The 17,896-nt window shown below is 43.1% G+C and overlaps 1 protein-coding gene across 2 annotated transcripts in view; it reads right to left on the bottom strand.

Annotated features, from left to right (window-relative positions):
* Positions 1-17,896, bottom strand: part of LOC117528886 (metal transporter CNNM4-like) — a 48,170-nt gene that overhangs the window by 18,763 nt on the left and 11,511 nt on the right. For both annotated transcript variants that reach the window (XM_034191499.1, XM_034191500.1), the window contains exons 2-5: positions 15,639-15,782; positions 14,115-14,249; positions 11,114-11,283; positions 3,994-4,090 (exon numbers count right to left, since the gene is read on the bottom strand). In XM_034191499.1, the coding sequence (XP_034047390.1) occupies positions 3,994-4,090; positions 11,114-11,283; positions 14,115-14,249; positions 15,639-15,782 (546 nt within the window). The remainder of the gene's footprint in view (positions 1-3,993; positions 4,091-11,113; positions 11,284-14,114; positions 14,250-15,638; positions 15,783-17,896) is intronic.

Below are 17,896 nucleotides of genomic sequence, written 5' to 3'. Positions count from 1 at the left end.
CCTTTTATACCCAATCATGACACTCACAATTAGGTGTCCTCAGTTCCCCAACCTTATTGAGTGTGTTAGAAGGAAAGGTGATGTAACACAGTGGGAAACATACCACTGTCCCAGTTTTTTTAAATGAGTTGCAGGCATCCATTTCAAAATGAGCAAATATTTACACAAAAACAAAGTTTAGCAGTTTAAACATTAAATATCTTGTCTTTGTGGTGTATTCAATTGAATATAGGTTGAAGAGGATTTGAAAATCATTGGATTCTGTTTTTATTACATTTTACACAACGTCCCAACTTCATTGGAAATGGGGTTGTATTGTTGTCTTTCTGATGCCTGATTTTGTTTTTTCTCTCTGTTTGAGGTGCGGCTCCATCCAGTGTGTGGCAGATCGTGCAAAGAGAAACATGGCACATGGACAAAATGTGGACGCTAACGTTCTTTACTACTGATCCTCCTCATCTGAGTCTTCTGAAGTACTGCTCCTTTGACACAAAGTCATTCCAGCGGTACCCAACAATCCTCCAGAGAGACCTAGTAGCTAAGACATCCAGTCCTCGCCTCAGGCCACTGTTCAGCATCCAAGCCTCACAACCATACAGTGAGACACGTGGCAGCAGGACCCTAAAGACTTGGACCTTCATTCTCCTGCAAAGACATCAGTACCCATGAAGACCTCTGTCCAGCAACCTCCTGACTCCATGAGCTCTTCCCAGGTGTCTCTCCATCTCAACCCAGAGACATGTTCATGTTGCAATTTTTATATTTTCCCCCATGATGATATAATTAACTGGCTGCATTAACATTTTTGTATTTTATTGTGTTATGCTAGTAAAGTATTTTAAAATTCTTTGTAAAGTTCTCTACAAATACAATTATCATTCTTATGAAAGCATATTTTATTTTAAAATGACTATTGTGAGACCATTAAAATAAAATACTCCATGAAAAAATAAGGTTCATGATCACATAATTTATTTATACAAAATTTTGCAAATATAATGTCCAGGTTTGTAATTTTCACTTTAGAATAATGTTTCCTTATTGTAAAACATTTACTACTATTTAATTTACTGTATAATGTGAACAGCAACATAATGTATCATGTTTTGTGTCATGGAGCTTGTGAATTGTTACTCTGTTAAAATGTCGTGATGCTTTTGTTGTATTATATCAAATGAAATGAATACTTATTCTGTGATTAACATTTTTACTAAATCAAGCTCATGTGGCAAAAAAATGATGGTTTCACTTTAAGACTGAAGAGCATCCATCCATCCACTCCGGATAAAGCGGAAGCGGAAGACTGAAGAGCATTCTTCATAAAATAACAGCACAAAAAAAACAAAAAAAAACTTTGTTTTAATTTGATTCCACTCAACTCACCCTGACCAAACAAAAGAGCGAGTAGTTTTACAAAAGTTAGTTTAAAAATCTCATGACTAATTACTAAATTTAGATAGAAAAAAATGTTTTCATACAGCAGTTTAGTTACTGCTGTAAAATAATTTGTTGGACAAATATGTGGATTAGTGTTGCATCTTGAATGAATGGAGTTTTGTCACATCCCTCCATCATTGGCACATTTCTGCTGAACAGCTGCCACATCTTAAAATGTGCCACTTCCTGACTTTAGGATTCCAAAGGCAAAAGTCAGTGGGAAACACACACTGGGGTACTTTGGTAGACTGTGCTGCACACAAAACACAGACTTTCTCCAGGATCAGCAGATTAGAGGAAAGACGAGCGGAACATTTCATAAACACTGACAGAGCTGAGCCACTAGGTGGCGGCAGGGTGCCTCTGGATATCAGCACGACCTGGCCAGCAGTGATCCTGATGATGTCTGGTGACTGACGGCCTCATCAGGCGGGATGACGTCACCAAACACCTGCCATCCACTAATACGCATGACCTCGACCTCTGCCGTAACATCAGTTGATCATGACCTCCAAACTCAGCCTTCGTCCAATCTGTACAGAAACACAGTCACTGAAACATCTCATGATGTAACAGTCTGCCTTGTTTTGACTCTTCCACTCAGGTTTTTTCCCTACAAACATCAACAAATGAAACAAATTAGAAAAACTACTATCAAGTTGAGCAAAGAGGAAATGTGTTCATAAGACAAAGTCATCGACTGTGCAGGATGGCGGGGGGCAGGTTTGGTGGAAAAGGCCTCAGAATGATGGCAAACTGCCAGCACCTCCAATATTCAGGTTTACATTCACCAAGTGCTCACAGGCCTAGAACACGGTCGATGGGTGACCACTGGGGTGTGAACCCAGACTGTTCTGTTCATTGAAGGAAGGAACTGAATTCTGTTAGTAACAATCCTTGCAATCACTTTTCCTGCCAGAGAGAACAATGTCATAAAATTCATAATAAAACAAAAACACAAAGCAGATCTTTGTGTTTTTCCAATGTTCTACCAGTCTGTGGTAGCCAGTGTCCTCTTCTCTGTGGTGGTCTGCTGGGGGAGCAGCATGAAGAGGAGGGACGCCAGGCGACTGACAGGCTGTGAGGAAAGCTGGTTTAGTGCTGGGAACAGAGCTGGGACACTAACATCAGTGGCAGAGAGAAGGACCCTCAGTAAACTGCTGGCCATCATGGACAATGTTGAGCATCCTCTGCACAGCGCCATCATCAGGCAGAGGAGCTCATTCAGCGGCAGACTGCTGTCCCAGTCCTGCCACACGGACAGATTCAGGAAGTCTTTGTCCCTCAGGCCATCAGACTGTTCAACTCTTCCCATCTCAGTAAGAATAATCCTGTGACATCTGTTTGACCTTTTATTGCTTTCTTTTGCACTACCAACATTGTTTACATCTGTGCTACCTCCTCACTACTACATTTACTCCTCCGTCATATTCTCTGAGACTGGATGCTGCACTTGCACACAAATTTTATTTTTAGTTAGTAGCTTTTATTGATTAGTCCATTTTTCTTTTATTACTTAACCCTATTTTGTGTGTCTGGTGCAATGTGTGTGTCTTGTCTAATGTGTAAGCTGCTGGATGCCTTGAATTTCCCTCTGGGATCAATAAAGTATCTATCTATCTATCTAGTGTGCAAAACTAATACGACTTCTTTACTGAAATTAAGAAAATAAAGCTTCAGCAGCTTCCAAAATATCAATAACTTTATTTTAAATGGTTGTCACATGTTTAGTAATCAATTAGGGTGCTACCAGGTTCAAAACCTCTATTTTATAGGACAGCAGTGAGGCAACACCTTTGTTTACATTTGAATCAGGAACTGCAGCTTCACCAACTGGATGTTTCAGATGGCTGAGTCCACTTACAAAAGCTCTCAGCTCCTCGAGTGCTGCAACCAGGACATGTGTTCATTCTACAAAGGTCAGCAATATCTACAAAGTCAAGCTTGGTGAACCCTTTCTGAAGTCAACAGATTCCAGAACACACCCATGAGGAACACCAGGATTTACCGGGAAGATGCCCAAGACTGCACCTGCTCTGCATAGCACTTGTAGTACCTGTGTAGCAGTCAGCTATGAGGTCCAGCAACTTAACCAAGGACCACAAAAATGCTCAGAATCACCCAAAGAGCAGGAATTTTCAAAAATTAACACCATCTCCAAAGAACTCATCGTCACCGATATGTGTTAGGAGCCTCATACAAACAATGTAGTTTCAGACCACTTCACTGTTATAAGGATTCTTTTAAATTTCATGCACAATGTTGAAAACCAAAAACTGGACACACGTGGTAGAGTAGCCCGGCAGTGGAGATGAAGTGACATCAGCAGAGACACAGACAGCTGCTGCAGGACGTGATGAGCAACGACGGAACAACACAGTGACCGCGGCATCTCCATGAGTTCATTCATCTGAAAGTACACTATGTGTGTGTGTGTGCACGCACATGGAAATACATGAAATACAAACACAATGACACCAGAAATCATGTGTCACATGCTGTGTGTGTGTGTGTGTGTGTGTGTGTGTGCGTGTGTGTGTGCGTGTGCGCACTCACCCTGTGACAGTGAGCTCAGAGCCATGATGCCGTAATAGGAGAACGGACCAGTTTCAAACCTCATATTTTCTTTTCCTGCTTCCACTTCCACTCGACCCTGAACAAACAACAATAACTCTTTAATGTCATTTTTATTTTGTTATAATTTTTCCTCAAATGAGGTGCACCAGAGATTTGACTCATTTTATATTACACAAATACGAGGTCTGTGATGAAAAAAGCGGTCCTTTTTATTTTTTTCAAAAAATAAAAGGATTTGATTCATATGTTTTTACATCAGACAAGCTTGAACCCTCGTGCGCATGCGTGAGTTTTTTCACGCGTGTTGGTGACGTCATTTGCCTGTGGGCAGGCCTTGAGTGAGGAGTGCTCCACCCCGCCCGTTGGAATCTCTGTCTGCCGCTGCGGACGGTGCGCGTTGCTTTATCAACATTTTTTCTGGACCTGTGAGGAATATCCGAGTGGACACTATTCGAGAAATTAAGCTGGTTTCGGTGAAAAGTTTAACGGCTGATGAGAGATTATGGGGTGTTTCTGTCGGTGTAAGGACTTCCCACGGAGCGGGACGTCCTGCAGCGCTTCCAGGCGCCGTCGTCGGCCTGTTTCGACCTGAAAACATCCTAATTTAAGGCTTAATTCACCCAGGACGTCGTGAGAGAACAGAGAAGATTCAAAAGAGGCCGGCATGAGGAGTTTATGCGGACATTCCACTGTTTAAGGACATTTTTTAATGAAAGACGTGCGCGCAAATTCGCCGAGTCGTTTCCGTGACGACTCGGCGAATCTGTGTGCGCCGCGACAGGAAAAACACCTCCGTGTTGAAAACCATTTGTAGAATTCAGGCGGCTTTTGATGGCTTTCAACAAGTGAGTAACTGAGAAATTGTTTAACAGCTTGGGCATGTTCCAACTTGCCCGTTAAGGTTTCCAACGGAGGTGTTTTTCCTGCCGCGACCCCCCGCGGTCGGGTCCAGCCCGACATGCGACTCTGCCCGCACGTTCTTTCATTACAAAATGTCCGTTAACAATGGAATGTCCGAATAAACTCCTCATGCCGACTTCTTCTGAAAGTTTTCTGTTCTCTGACGACTTACTGGGTCAACAGAGCCTGAAATGTGGAAGTTTTCAACTTGAAACGGTGAGACGCTGCCGCCTCGAAGCGCAGATCGCCGTCAGGCACCGTGGGCCGTCCTTAAAGTGACACTACCAGACCAAAATCTCTCATCAGCCGTTAAAATTTTTACCAAAAACCAGCTGAATTTATCGAATGGTGTCCACTCAGTTGTGCCTTACAGTTTTGAAAAAATTTTTATCAAACAAAGCAGCAGTCTCTGAGCCATTCCTAAACAATGAAAAAACGACGAGAGGGTGGGCAACTCCTCACTCAAAGACTGCCCACAGGCGAATGACGTAACCGACAGGCGTGAAAAAACTCTTGCATGCCCACGAGGGTTCAAGCATGTCTGATGTAATCACACGTGATTCAAATCCATATGGTTTTTGAAAAAATAATAAGGTCTGTTACTTTTATCACAGACCTCATACACACTAGCTGCATGAACTTGTCCAGCGCACCACGTCAGGCATACCGCTCACATACCGCTGTGCCTCGTGTACCGTTAAAAACAAGCCAGATCACAGTTAGGCTGGAGTCTCCCATGTGCCTTCTGACAAAAGTGCAGCTGAAACTTCACATCTTTTTAAGAAAATCCTCTGCACCACCAAGCTGTAAAACTAGTGACGCAACAGACAAAAACTGTACAACGCAGTTCATCCAATCACGGCCACTGAAGCCTGTAACCACTTCAGATTTGTCATGTATGTCTTTGGAGCTTCCCTCACCAGTCTGCTCCTCGCACAGTAATTCAGTTTTTGAGAGCTGCACATTTGCCCTGCAGTACCATACTGTTTCTTTCTACTAATGATTAATGTAATCGATGTCCAAAACACATTCAGTGACTTGGAAATGTTCATGTATCCATCCCCTGAATTTAGAATAGTCAGAGGAGGTCTACAAATTGGCGTGCTGCAACTGGCGTGCCCCTCTTCTTAAGTCACGTGGTAATCACGCAGTGAACGGCAGTGCTAGCTGGTGGCCAGCAGGCTAAGGTAAGCAGCAAACTGTATAATCAGTCGTTTGAAAAAGGTTATTTACATTTACCGAGGTGCTAATGGCTTATAATACACACGTTTATGTCCACGGGGACCCTCTCCATGCTACTGGACACTTCTTTCAACATTCTGACCTGTTCATTGGTGCTAAGAAGCGGTTTACTCTGAGTGTTGCTGATTGCCCCACACCACCATTACATTACATTAGCTGGTTAGCCTGCAACTGTTTGCATTCTCAATCAATAATGTGCTGACTGATTTAGTTTGGTCTGGAGTAGAAAGATGACCTCCAAAATATCGGTTATGTTGTGAAATTTGAAGCATGTGTCCTGCTTCCGTGCACTAATGATTAATCCAGAGGTCCACACTGTGTGGAGGGTAACGAGTCGCCTCCTGTGACGGTTAAAAGAAACACTTTGATGTCTTATAAATATTACATTCTGTCACAGAAGAACTGGCGGAGGTTTGTGTGTCTCTGTCCAACACACACAGCTGGCATCCTGTGTCCTTCTGAAAAAGTTAGGTTTCACATACACACCTGTGCTCAGGCCTCAGAGATGGAACAGAAGCAGCTGTGCTCAGATTACAGACAGAATGTCTGTAGTCACTTTACCCACACCTCAGGTGGAAAAAACAGTGAGACTCCACACAGCAGACACGGGTGCCATCCATCAAAGAGAGGACAGGATGATTGTCATGACCCATGAGTGGTCAGGGGGCACTACCCTCAGGTCTCCCAGGCCAACAAGGTCAATCCTAGCATCCCAATATGATACGATGTGAGGATAGGAGCAGGGTGAGGCCTCAGTTTAGGAATATTAGAAAAAAAGGTGGCTTCTGGTGCATTTTGAGTGTCATTTTTTGTGTCTGTGTGCACGTTATTTTAATAGCACTTGGACTATAACGAACAATAATAAGTATGTAACTGGGTTTCAGTTCAACACTCCTCCCTCCAGAGCTCTCAAGTTATTTACTCTCTCAAGTACATATACTCTGAACAATTTATTGTTACATTTTATTATCTTTTATTTGGCTAAAAATTACTCGCACCACAGAAAGCACCTTTTTTGGAGTTGCACTCAAATCTCATTGCAATGCAAATTACAATGACAATAAAGGTGATTCTGATTCTGATGTTGAGATACACTCAAGGAGTTATTTTACACCAAATGTTGTCTTGCAGGTCATTTTGGTGGAATGTCATGCATTAGCATGAGAACGTGACAACATATGGAGTCTCACACTGAGTGTGAGACCTGACAGGACCGTTTTAAAGTGCGAGTCTCACTCCGAATGAGTGACACTTGAGAGCTCTGTCCCTTTATCTCACTGACTCACACACCATAAACTTCATCTGTTGGACGCTGCATTCACGTTGGCTATAAGCAGCAGACGGCAAACTAAATGTTCTATTTCTTACAATGAGAAGTTGGTGGAAAAATACTAATAACTTTGCCAACACTGACTGTGAGCACAGCAACCATTTACCATGAAGGTACTCGAAAGACACAAAAATTCTACTTTGCCATTTGCCGCAGCCAAAAGGACAAACCGGAGATCATATGTCCTTAACAAATAGAAGGACAAACGGCAAGGGGGTTATTTAAGTGCAGGGAGTCACCATGGACACACACACACACACACCAAAAATCACAGCAAAATTTTTATAGATGTTATATATAATAGCCGACAGGCAGGGGTGATGACCAAGTGGTTAATGCGCTTGGTTTCAGTGCAGAAGGTTATCAGTTCAACTCCACCCCTGCCACATTTCTTCATGCAATGTGGAGTTGCATTAGGAAGGGCATCCGGCATAAAACTTGTGCCAAATCACCATGTAGATCTATGTTGAATCTGCTGTGGCGACCCCGAGTGCAAACAAGGGAGCAGCCAAAGGGTCTTACTTACTTATTTACATATAAACAGGTGACAGTCCACCGCTGTTAGACAACAAACTGCTTCATTTATGACTTTAAATCGCTTAATGATTATAATATATTGAGGAATGCATTTATTTATTATACTGTTAACTTGACTACCAACTCATGGACTGGGGCTTGACATCAGGTATGTTTGCTTTGAGTCTACATACCTGTGTCTTTTGGACAAAAGACTTCATTTGCGCTGGCGTCCCATCTAGGATGAGTCATAAGACTCTCATCGTCTTCACACTGTGGTCCACGGGGCTAATCACCAAAGGGTCTCGCAGCTTGGATGGGACTGACTGACTCCAATGGATGTGTTTGCTGGCCATTTTATTTTGTCATGTAGTGATATGCAAAGCTTTAACATTATTATTTCATTCTTACATGTTCACCAACTGCCAGAGGACGACAGAGGTCACATACTTGCCCATTTAGGTCCAACACTTTGAAGACGGAATGAAATTTTGCATCGCAATTGTGATGGGATCAGAGGAAAGTTGGTGACCAGGATATGCCTCAGAGTTTAGCTTTTAATTCTTTTAATAACTTCGTTAACACCGTGTGATGTTTTTTGTTTAACTGCTAATATTCTGGCTTCATGGTATCACAAAATAATGAGAGTCCTTACTGGCCAATAAGACTCCAGTGGAGGTGAGGAGGCATGTCCCCCCGTGCCCCCTTAGAGTTATCCAAATAAGTACTGTATCACACAATTCCTCAGACGCTGCACTCTCTGTAACACCAGTCTGAGTAAAGTTCTCACTCCATAAATTCTAGTATACAGGGTTCATTTTAAGGACAGCACACAGACAGCAATTCTTTTTTTTTTTTTGAACAGCCTCCTGAATACTTCATTCCCCTCTTCAAAATCTTCCCAATGTTTCCTTTGCTTATGTAAAAGAATCTGTTACTGATGGCTGAGCAAGCTGTGGTGCCTGCCAGAGCCATGATCATCACAGAGAGAGTACAGACAATATTTCAACCATAAATAATCTATACAAGTTAAATGTACAAATAATTATTTTTTTTAAATAAATAAGAATCTTTAGTTATTGAACTGTACAATTAGTTAGAAAAAACATTAATAATGAATTACAAATCCAATCTATACTGCAAAAAAACCTCTACTAATTATATATAAAATGCATTTTTAAATATTTATAATAATTATATAAATATTATATTTTAATTACTTTTAAATTTAATTATATATAAAGGATCTTTACTACTGTATTTTCTGGAGTTGGGGAGCTCCTGCACCTTATACTCTGGTGTGAGGCATATTTTAGCAGGTGCAACTTATACTGTGGTAAATATAATCATTAAATTTATGTACTGGGAGAGTACGAGACTCAAGACAGTGCATTTCAAAATGCTGGAAATTTTTATCTTTGCATACAGTATCAAAGCACCAGGACTGAGTGTGTCTTGTGACATCACAAAGGGCTGACTGGGATTAAAGTCCCAAAAATGTTGAAAGTTATTACACCAATTTTGGCGTCTCTTCACTGGCTTCCTGTCCCAGTGAGATCAGATTTTAAGGTTCAGCTACTAGTCTGTAAAATTGTTCATGGACTGGCACCTCCTACCTAGCTGACCTAATTAAACCTTACGGCCCGGGCTTTACGTTCTCAGGGTGCAGGACTACTTTGTGTCCCTAGGGTGAATAAAAAGTCTGAGTCACAGAGCTTTCTCTTATCGTGCCCCTGTTCTGTGGAATGATCGCCCTGCATCAATAAAACAGATTCTGTGGAGACTTTCAAGTCCAGACTTAAGACACACTTATTTTCCCTTTCATATGGCAGCATACTGGAACAGTTTTATTTTACGCTTTTTACCCTTTTAATTAATTTATTAGTAATTGGAGTGGACCGCGGCCTCAACTTTACCTAAATTCTGGGTCTTTTAGTGAAGTTTAGGGCTAGTGGCCGGCGATCACCTTAGTATTTCTTCTGTTTTTCTTGTTGTTTAATGCTGACAAATTATACTGTATTTCTTGTCTTTTTGCTGCCTGATTCTGTTTTTTTTTCTCTCTGTTTGAGGTGCAGCTCCATCCAGAGATGGGTGTGGTGTCTGTTTCTGTAACCCTCCTGTCCTGTGCATCCACAACATTTCCTGTATATTTGTTCTGTGAATTGTTCTGTATTTTATGTTTGTATCATGGCCCAATCAGAGGGTCACCCCTTAGAGTCTGGTCTGCTTGAGGTTTCTTCCTCAGAGGGAGTTTTTCCTTACCACTGCTGCTCTGGGGGTTAGTAACGTTAGACCTTACTTGTGTGAAGCACCTTGAGGCAACTCTGTTGTGATTTGGTGCTATATAAATGAAAATAGTAAGTAAGTCCCTTCGGCTGCTCCCTTGTTTGCACTCGGGGTCGCCACAGCAAATCCAAGGTGGATCTGCATGTTGAATTGGCACAGGTTTTACACCAGATGCCCTTCCTGATGCAACTCCACATTACATGGAGAAATGTGAAAATAAATTGGGAAAAAAAAAGTCAGAGTTTTGGCCACATGCAGATGTGTGGTCAATAAGAGGACTGTCTTTAAAATGACTGGACTTTTCATCCAGACCACCCCCATGTTTAAAGGTTTCTATTTCAGCCCAAACTCGACCTTTGAAAAGCCACATTGATCCACTGTTATTCCCAGTATTTTACCAATAATGGAACTGGCACATTGAACTGTGAATACAACTTTTAGCTCAGTGAACAAAAAAGGTATCAAGGCCAAACTTTTAATTACCTTAAAGTAGGGGTGTCTTAAGAAGTTTAGCACTTGTGCTAATCAGCTACAGTAATGCTGATGTAGCGACCTTAAATAAACCCGTGGTGGTTCAAAGAAGCCAACCTGTTATCCAGCCACATTCCATGACCACACTGACCTGGTTTAACAACAGACTGACACCAGTCTGCCTCCAAAGAACTGTACAAACATGCACACGGGCACCAACTTTCCTCACTAGAGTCTGGAAAACACTCGGCACTGGTGCCGGCTCCAGAGAGCCACTCCACTTATAACCACTGATAACCAGAGAATGAAATAAAAAACGCTTCCTGTACTGTCTGCGCACGTGTGAGTGAGCACCTGCAGGATGAGCACAAAGTAGTCCACAGGTTTACCCCGCTGATAGAGGAAATGCTGCGGAGAGCGTTTGTCGTTTTCATTGAATTTCAGCTCCTGGATGACGTCGGGATGTCTGAGGATCCGGAGTAAGACCTTCTCTGTGATCTGGAATGGACTGAACTGGCTCACCTCTGGGGAAAAAGACAGACACGAGGAAAATCCAAAGAAAAAGAAGCAAAATGCATCAGGATTGTGTTCGAGAAAAACTTTGGGAGTTGCACACAGATCTGGGAGGATGGATTCCTGCCTGTGACTGTGTGCTTACAGAACACTGGCACCAAATACGGCACAAAGAAACACTATGGGGTCTGTGATCCCGTTGCGGGGACTGTGGCACACATCGCACTGCAAAAAGCCACCAACATGTTACATCAGCAAAGTACATGAAAGATCGCATTCTTGAGCAACCATGAGCTTCACATATAGGTTTGTCACGGTTACAGACTGTGACCTGCTGCGATGCTCATCCATGAGGTTGTTATTCTCCATTTTATTCTGTCCACTTTGTGTTATTTTTATTCTTTGTGTTATCTGGCTAATTGTCTCTGTGGTAAACAGTCTCCAGCACTTTTACTTTGATGTTTCTTTTTTGTTCTTTTAGTGTAACTTCACTTCCTCTTTTCAGCCATCCACTTTCACATATTTCTAAACATTTGATCTTTAGGTTTCCTATTTAACCATGTTCCCTTCATGCCAGATTGTATAGGTTTGTCCTGCTCTCTCTCTCGTGTTGTTATTCCCAGTGTTTTTTGTCTTCCTGTTACAGACTTTATTGCCATCCAACATTCCTGTTTTTTTCTGATTGATCACTCAGTATGCACACTCTCCATTACGGACCTTCGCCTGTTCTTGGATAACTCTCTGCTGCCCACCTTTGAAAGGCTGTTGTCTGTTGGACTGGTCATCCATATGTCTGTCTTCTGGCCCAGTTTTTACCAACCCTGAACTAAAATATTTTTTTGCCCGTGGGGATAATAAACCTACTTTTATCTTCCATCCTTGTAGTTCTCTGCATTTGGGTCCATTGCCAAACCGTTACATGTGAAGGAGAGAACAGGGCTTCATAAGTTGCACTCTGTAATCTCTGGATTGTAAAATCTGAGCTTCAAATCAAAATTGGCTGAGGTGGAAAATTAATGTTTCCACTTCAAAAACAATACAACCATGAAAACTAAATAAAACATTTTAAACTGTCGCACTCTCTTGAAGTAATATCCAGGTATGATGTTCATGCATGAGTTTGTTCAGGACACACTGACTAAGTTTCCCTTTGCTTCACTGTCACTCTGACATACACTCAACAAAAATATAAACGCAACACTTTTGGTTTTGCTCCCATTTTGTATGAGATGAACTCAAATATCTAAAACTTTTTCCACATACACAATATCACCATTTCCCTCAAATATTGTTCACAAACCAGTCTAAATCTGTGATAGTGAGCACTTCTCCTTTGCTGAGATAATCCATCCCACCTCACAGGTGTGCCATATCAAGATGCTGATTAGTGCACAGGTGTGCCTTAGACTGCCCACAATAAAAGGCCACTCTGAAAGGTGCAGTTTTGTTTTATTGGGGGGGGATACCAGTCAGTATCTGGTGTGACCACCATTTGCCTCATGCAGTGCAACACATCTCCTTCGCGTAGAGTTGATCAGGTTGTCAATTGTGGCCTGTGGAATGTTGGTCCACTCCTCTTCAATGGCTGTGCGAAGTTGCTGGATATTGGCAGGAACTGGTACATGCTGTCGTATACGCCGGTCCAGAGCATCCCAAACATGCTCAATGGGTGACATGTCCGGTGAGTATGCCGGCCATGCAAGAACTGGGACATTTTCAGCTTCCAAGAATTGTGTACAGATCCTTGCAACATGGGGCCGTGCATTATCCTGCTGCAACATGAGGTGATGTTCTTGGATGTATGGCACAACAATGGGCCTCAGGATCTCGTCACGGTATCTCTGTGCATTCAAAATGCCATCAATAAAATGCACCTGTGTTCTTCGTCTATAACAGATGCCTGCCCATACCATAACCCCACCGCCACCATGAGCCACTCGATCCACAACATTGACATCAGAAAACCGCTCACCCACACGACGCCACACACGCTGTCTGCCATCTGCCCTGAACAGTGTGAACCGGGATTCATCCGTGAATAGAACACCTCTCCAACGTGCCAAACGCCAGCGAATGTGAGCATTTGCCCACTCAAGTCGGTTACGACGACAAACTGGAGTCAGGTCGAGACCCCGATGAGGACGACGAGCATGCAGATGAGCTTCCCTGAGACGGTTTCTGACAGTTTGTGCAGAAATTCTTTGGTTATGCAAACAGATTGTTCCAGCAGCTGTCCGAGTGGCTGGTCTCAGACGATCTTGAAGGTGAACATGCTGGATGTGGAGGTCCTGGGCTGGTGTGGTTACATGTGGTCTGCGGTTGTGAGGCTGGTTGGATGTACTGCCAAATTCTCTGAAACGCCTTTGGAGACGGCTTATGGTAGAGAAATGAACATTCAATACACGAGCAACAGCTCTGGTTGACATTCCTGCTGTCAGCATGCCAATTGCATGCTCCCTCAAATCTTGCGACATCTGTGGCATTGTGCTGTGTGATAAAACTGCACCTTTCAGAGTGGCCTTTTATTGTGGGCAGTCTAAGGCACACCTGTGCACTAATCATGGTGTCTAATCAGCATCTTGGTATGGCACACCTGTGAGGTGGGATGGATTATCTCAGCAAAGGAGAAGTGCTCACTATCACAGATTTAGACTGGTTTGTGAATAATATTTGAGGGAGCGTGCAGTTGACCAGACAGTGGGCGTTTACTACCTGCAGCATTGCCGGAAGGACATTTCCATTATGCATCTTAAATAACAATTATTACATTTTAGCGGCAAATTAAATGTTGTCACAGTTTCTAAGAGATAAGACAAATTTTTGTTGCTGTCTGGGTGCTCACCTGTAGCCAGGAAGCGATGCGCTGCCAGCAGCAGCTGAGGAGAAATCTTCACCTTACTGTCACCGTCTTGCTTGAAGGCGGAGAAGTTGCGCTTGTTTTTGTTGGGGTCGACCTTTTTCCCATTTCTGTTATCAGCTGGAAAACCACAAGCACAGGCCAACAGACACGAAGCTCAGCTAACAGGCTAACCTCAGCTCGGTGTATATTAACTCATATTTTTGGGGTCTGAGTGGTTGTTCTCATTTTTTTTTTTTTTGGTGTGGCTAATTTCCTCTGTAATCATGAATTAACGTCCCATAGCTGCTACAAATGCCAACACTGTTAGCATCCAAAACTACACATGATAATTTCCCTTGACACAAATCTAGCACACACATCTTCGATGATCTGTTCAAAGAATTAACCACACAATAAGCCACATTAATTTGTTCATTTTCTGCCACTTATCCAGGTCCAGGTCACAGGGACAATAAACTAAGCAGCTCATCCCACACTTACCTATTCTTGGCTAAATCCTCTTCTTGAGGGATCCTGTGGCGTTCCCAAGCAGCTGGGAAATATAGTCCGTCCAGTGTGTCCTGGCCTGCTCCCATTTGGGCCACAGGGTGAATCCTCACCAGATGCTCAAACCACCTCAGCTGGCTCTTTTACAATATGTTTGTTACAAAACACTCAAAAAAAAAGGACCGGCCTTCACAGTAGCTACAGCCTGAGTCGGCGTCTGGCCAACCACAGTTCTGGCACACCAGCTTGGGGGGGGGGGGGGGAGTGTGTCAAGGCACAAGCCATCACTCAAAGTGGCCACGCCTCTAATATCTTAGAAGTACTTTGTTGCGTAGTGAACATGAAAATAAAAATGATATCTGAAAGACTGACTTTGATCTTATATGCACTTTGATCTAAGGTGGTTTCAGTTCTTCTACCTGCTTCAGTTTCCCCATGAAGATTTTACTGTATTTACAGTGTATTTTTCAAATAATATATTCATTTATTTCCACACTCACTCCAATCACAGGTCACAGGTTCCGTGACCAGAACGGTCCAGTCCATCACGGGGCCACAAACACATTCACCTTTGCAGGCACACCTGTGATCATTTTAAAGTTTCCAATTCACCTAATCTGCATATCATCTGGAAGTGAGAGGAAGGCGGGGCACATGGAGGGACCCACACGAACGTGAGAACACATTACGCTGCTCGAGCTGTGGCTTTTTTGTTGCACCACTAGTGCTTGCTGACTTATAGTTCTGTGTGTAGTCTGATGTTGCTGTGCAGGGGTGTAACACACAAAGACACATCGCCGGCGGCCGTGTCCTTGTGTGTTACACGTCTGTCTTCAACAAATATATAAATTCAAGCACTTTCAATGACCCTTGTCCCTAACCCTTTCTACGTGTGAACAGCCACGTGATTACGTGTCATCATGAGAGTGACTGAATGGCGACAGGTGTGTGTGGTATCACAGAGCTTGTATTTGGCTCCGCCCCTGTCAGATATCTGAGTGGTGACCGGTGCCGACTCACTGTAAAGGTCAGACTCATCCAGGATCTCAGATTTGATGATCTCCTCAATGACGTCTTCCAGGGTGACCAATCCCAGCACCTCATAGAAAGGGTCCCCCTCCCCCTCGTTGTTCACCTTCTGGACGATGGCCAGGTGGGATTTACCTGGTGAGAAGACAAACTAACTGAACGTTACAACCGCAGTGGAACAGTGGCAACATTTTGTTATTTTACTCCATCTGCACACTGCATGTCGTCCAACCGCTGAGACGCTAAGAAATCATCTGGCAGAAATGTAGGTCAGCATCAAAGACACAGGAGGAGAAGACGGTTTGAACTTCACAGAGATGCTGCCACCTAAACGTCAGGACTCCTGCAGATGAAAAGCTCCACTGTGTTTTTGTGTTTTGAAGCCGACGCTGCTGATGGATCAGAGCTGTCAGCGGATTTAGTCGGACTGCTGGGAGGAGACTAAGAGGAACTGCCAAAAAGAGATAAAGAAGAAAGTGTGAGGGACAGGCAGCAGGAAGAGAACGCTAAGGAGGAGGATAGACATGGTAGAAAACAAAATCCACTATCCTTCGTCCACCGTCCAAAGATCAGATCCTCTTACGTTATGAGTTGTCTTTGCTTGCTTAACGTTCATCTGAGTGCACGTGTTTGTTTACCAGTTGTGTGGTTCTGCAGACGTCTGCACCACAAACCTCACATGACATCTGAGTGAAGGTGTGTGTTTGTGGTCACAGACAGTGATGGATGCCGTCACCGTTTCACCTAATCGGCGACGTTGCTGTGCTGCACAAGTTGAGCAACGCTTTGCTCATCAAATTAATAGTTGAATCCAGGGTCCTACTATCTATGAACCTGAACTATCAGAGGCAAAGTCATCACAAAGGTCTCTGACGTCTCGCATTCAAGCATCTCGCGCGTACAGCGCTACTTAATAAATGAATTCATGCACGCAAATGTTATGTTTATGTTCGTACCAGATTCCATTCTATGGTGGTGGTGATGGTAACAGTTCAAACTCAACAAAATACTCTATGCAGATTTCTATACACTAACCCTAAAAAAAAGAAGCATTAAAAAATAAAAAAATAAAACAAAGCATACCTCAGACAATAACTGACCAGTTGGTCTCACGTGGCCCCAAAAGGATCTCGGCTAAAATACAGTCATGTAACTGTACGGTGTGTGTGTGTGTGTGTGTGTGTGGCTATGAGATGTGCTTACACACACACACACACACACACACACACACACACACACACACACACACACACACACACACACACACACACACACACACACACACACACACACACACACACACACACACACACACACAGTTCGTAGTATATTTTAAGTCAGAAAAAAAAAAAGACTTTAGGGGAGGTGATGGTCTAGTGGTTAAGGTGTTTGGCTTGAGTCCAGAAGATCATGGGTTCAAATCCCCACCTGACTGGAAAATCACTAAGGGCCCTTGGACAAAGCCTTTAATCCCCTATTGCTCCCGGTGTCTAGTGAGCGCCTTGTATGGCAGCACCCTGACATCGGGGTGAATGTGAAGCATAATTGTAAAGCGCTTTGAGCGTCTGATTCAGATGGAAAAGCGCTATATAAATGCAGTCCATTTACTTTTTAGGTTGTCTGAGGTAACTTATTTATGTCTTCCTTGCAAAGACAACACAGTCTGAGTGTGTCACTGTAGTTTTGCGCTCTGTGCAAGACTTGTACCAGTTTTCCTGAAATTCAACCAAAATATGTGAGTAGTTGATTTCAGAATGGAGGCACCCACTCATGAAACTGACTGACTGTAGATTCAGGAGCCATAATTCTGGTAAAATGAGCTCAGCTCAAACAATATGATAATATGTTACCGACCTATGACAAGGACTAGTACCAAGATTCATGAAGTTCCTCCCAAAAATGTGAGAGGAGCTGATTTCAGAACACTTATACCCTTTTTGGGACAGACGGACAGACAGACAGACATAATCTCCCTTCAGGTCTTTGGCCAGTGGGGTGGGGGGTAAAAAATGGCCCACTTGTGTATCTGGCGCCTTTATAAAATGTTAGTAATCTGTAAAAGTATGAAACCAAGCAGATCTAATTAAACTGTCTCTGTTTAGAGCATCTGTACGCTTCATGACCCCAACATGGCTTTAACGTGACCTACATTTACACAAGCTCACAGGGGTCACAGGGTCACAGTGTGTGTGTATCTGATCTGAATGCAACACCTGGAGGCCACAAGAGACACAGAACGCTCACAAACA

This window comes from Thalassophryne amazonica, chromosome 17 (genome assembly GCF_902500255.1).
Source record: "Thalassophryne amazonica chromosome 17, fThaAma1.1, whole genome shotgun sequence".
Taxonomy (NCBI): Eukaryota; Metazoa; Chordata; class Actinopteri; order Batrachoidiformes; family Batrachoididae; genus Thalassophryne; species Thalassophryne amazonica.
Note: the sequence above shows the minus strand (reverse complement) of the source record. Positions and strands in the feature narration are given on the sequence as shown.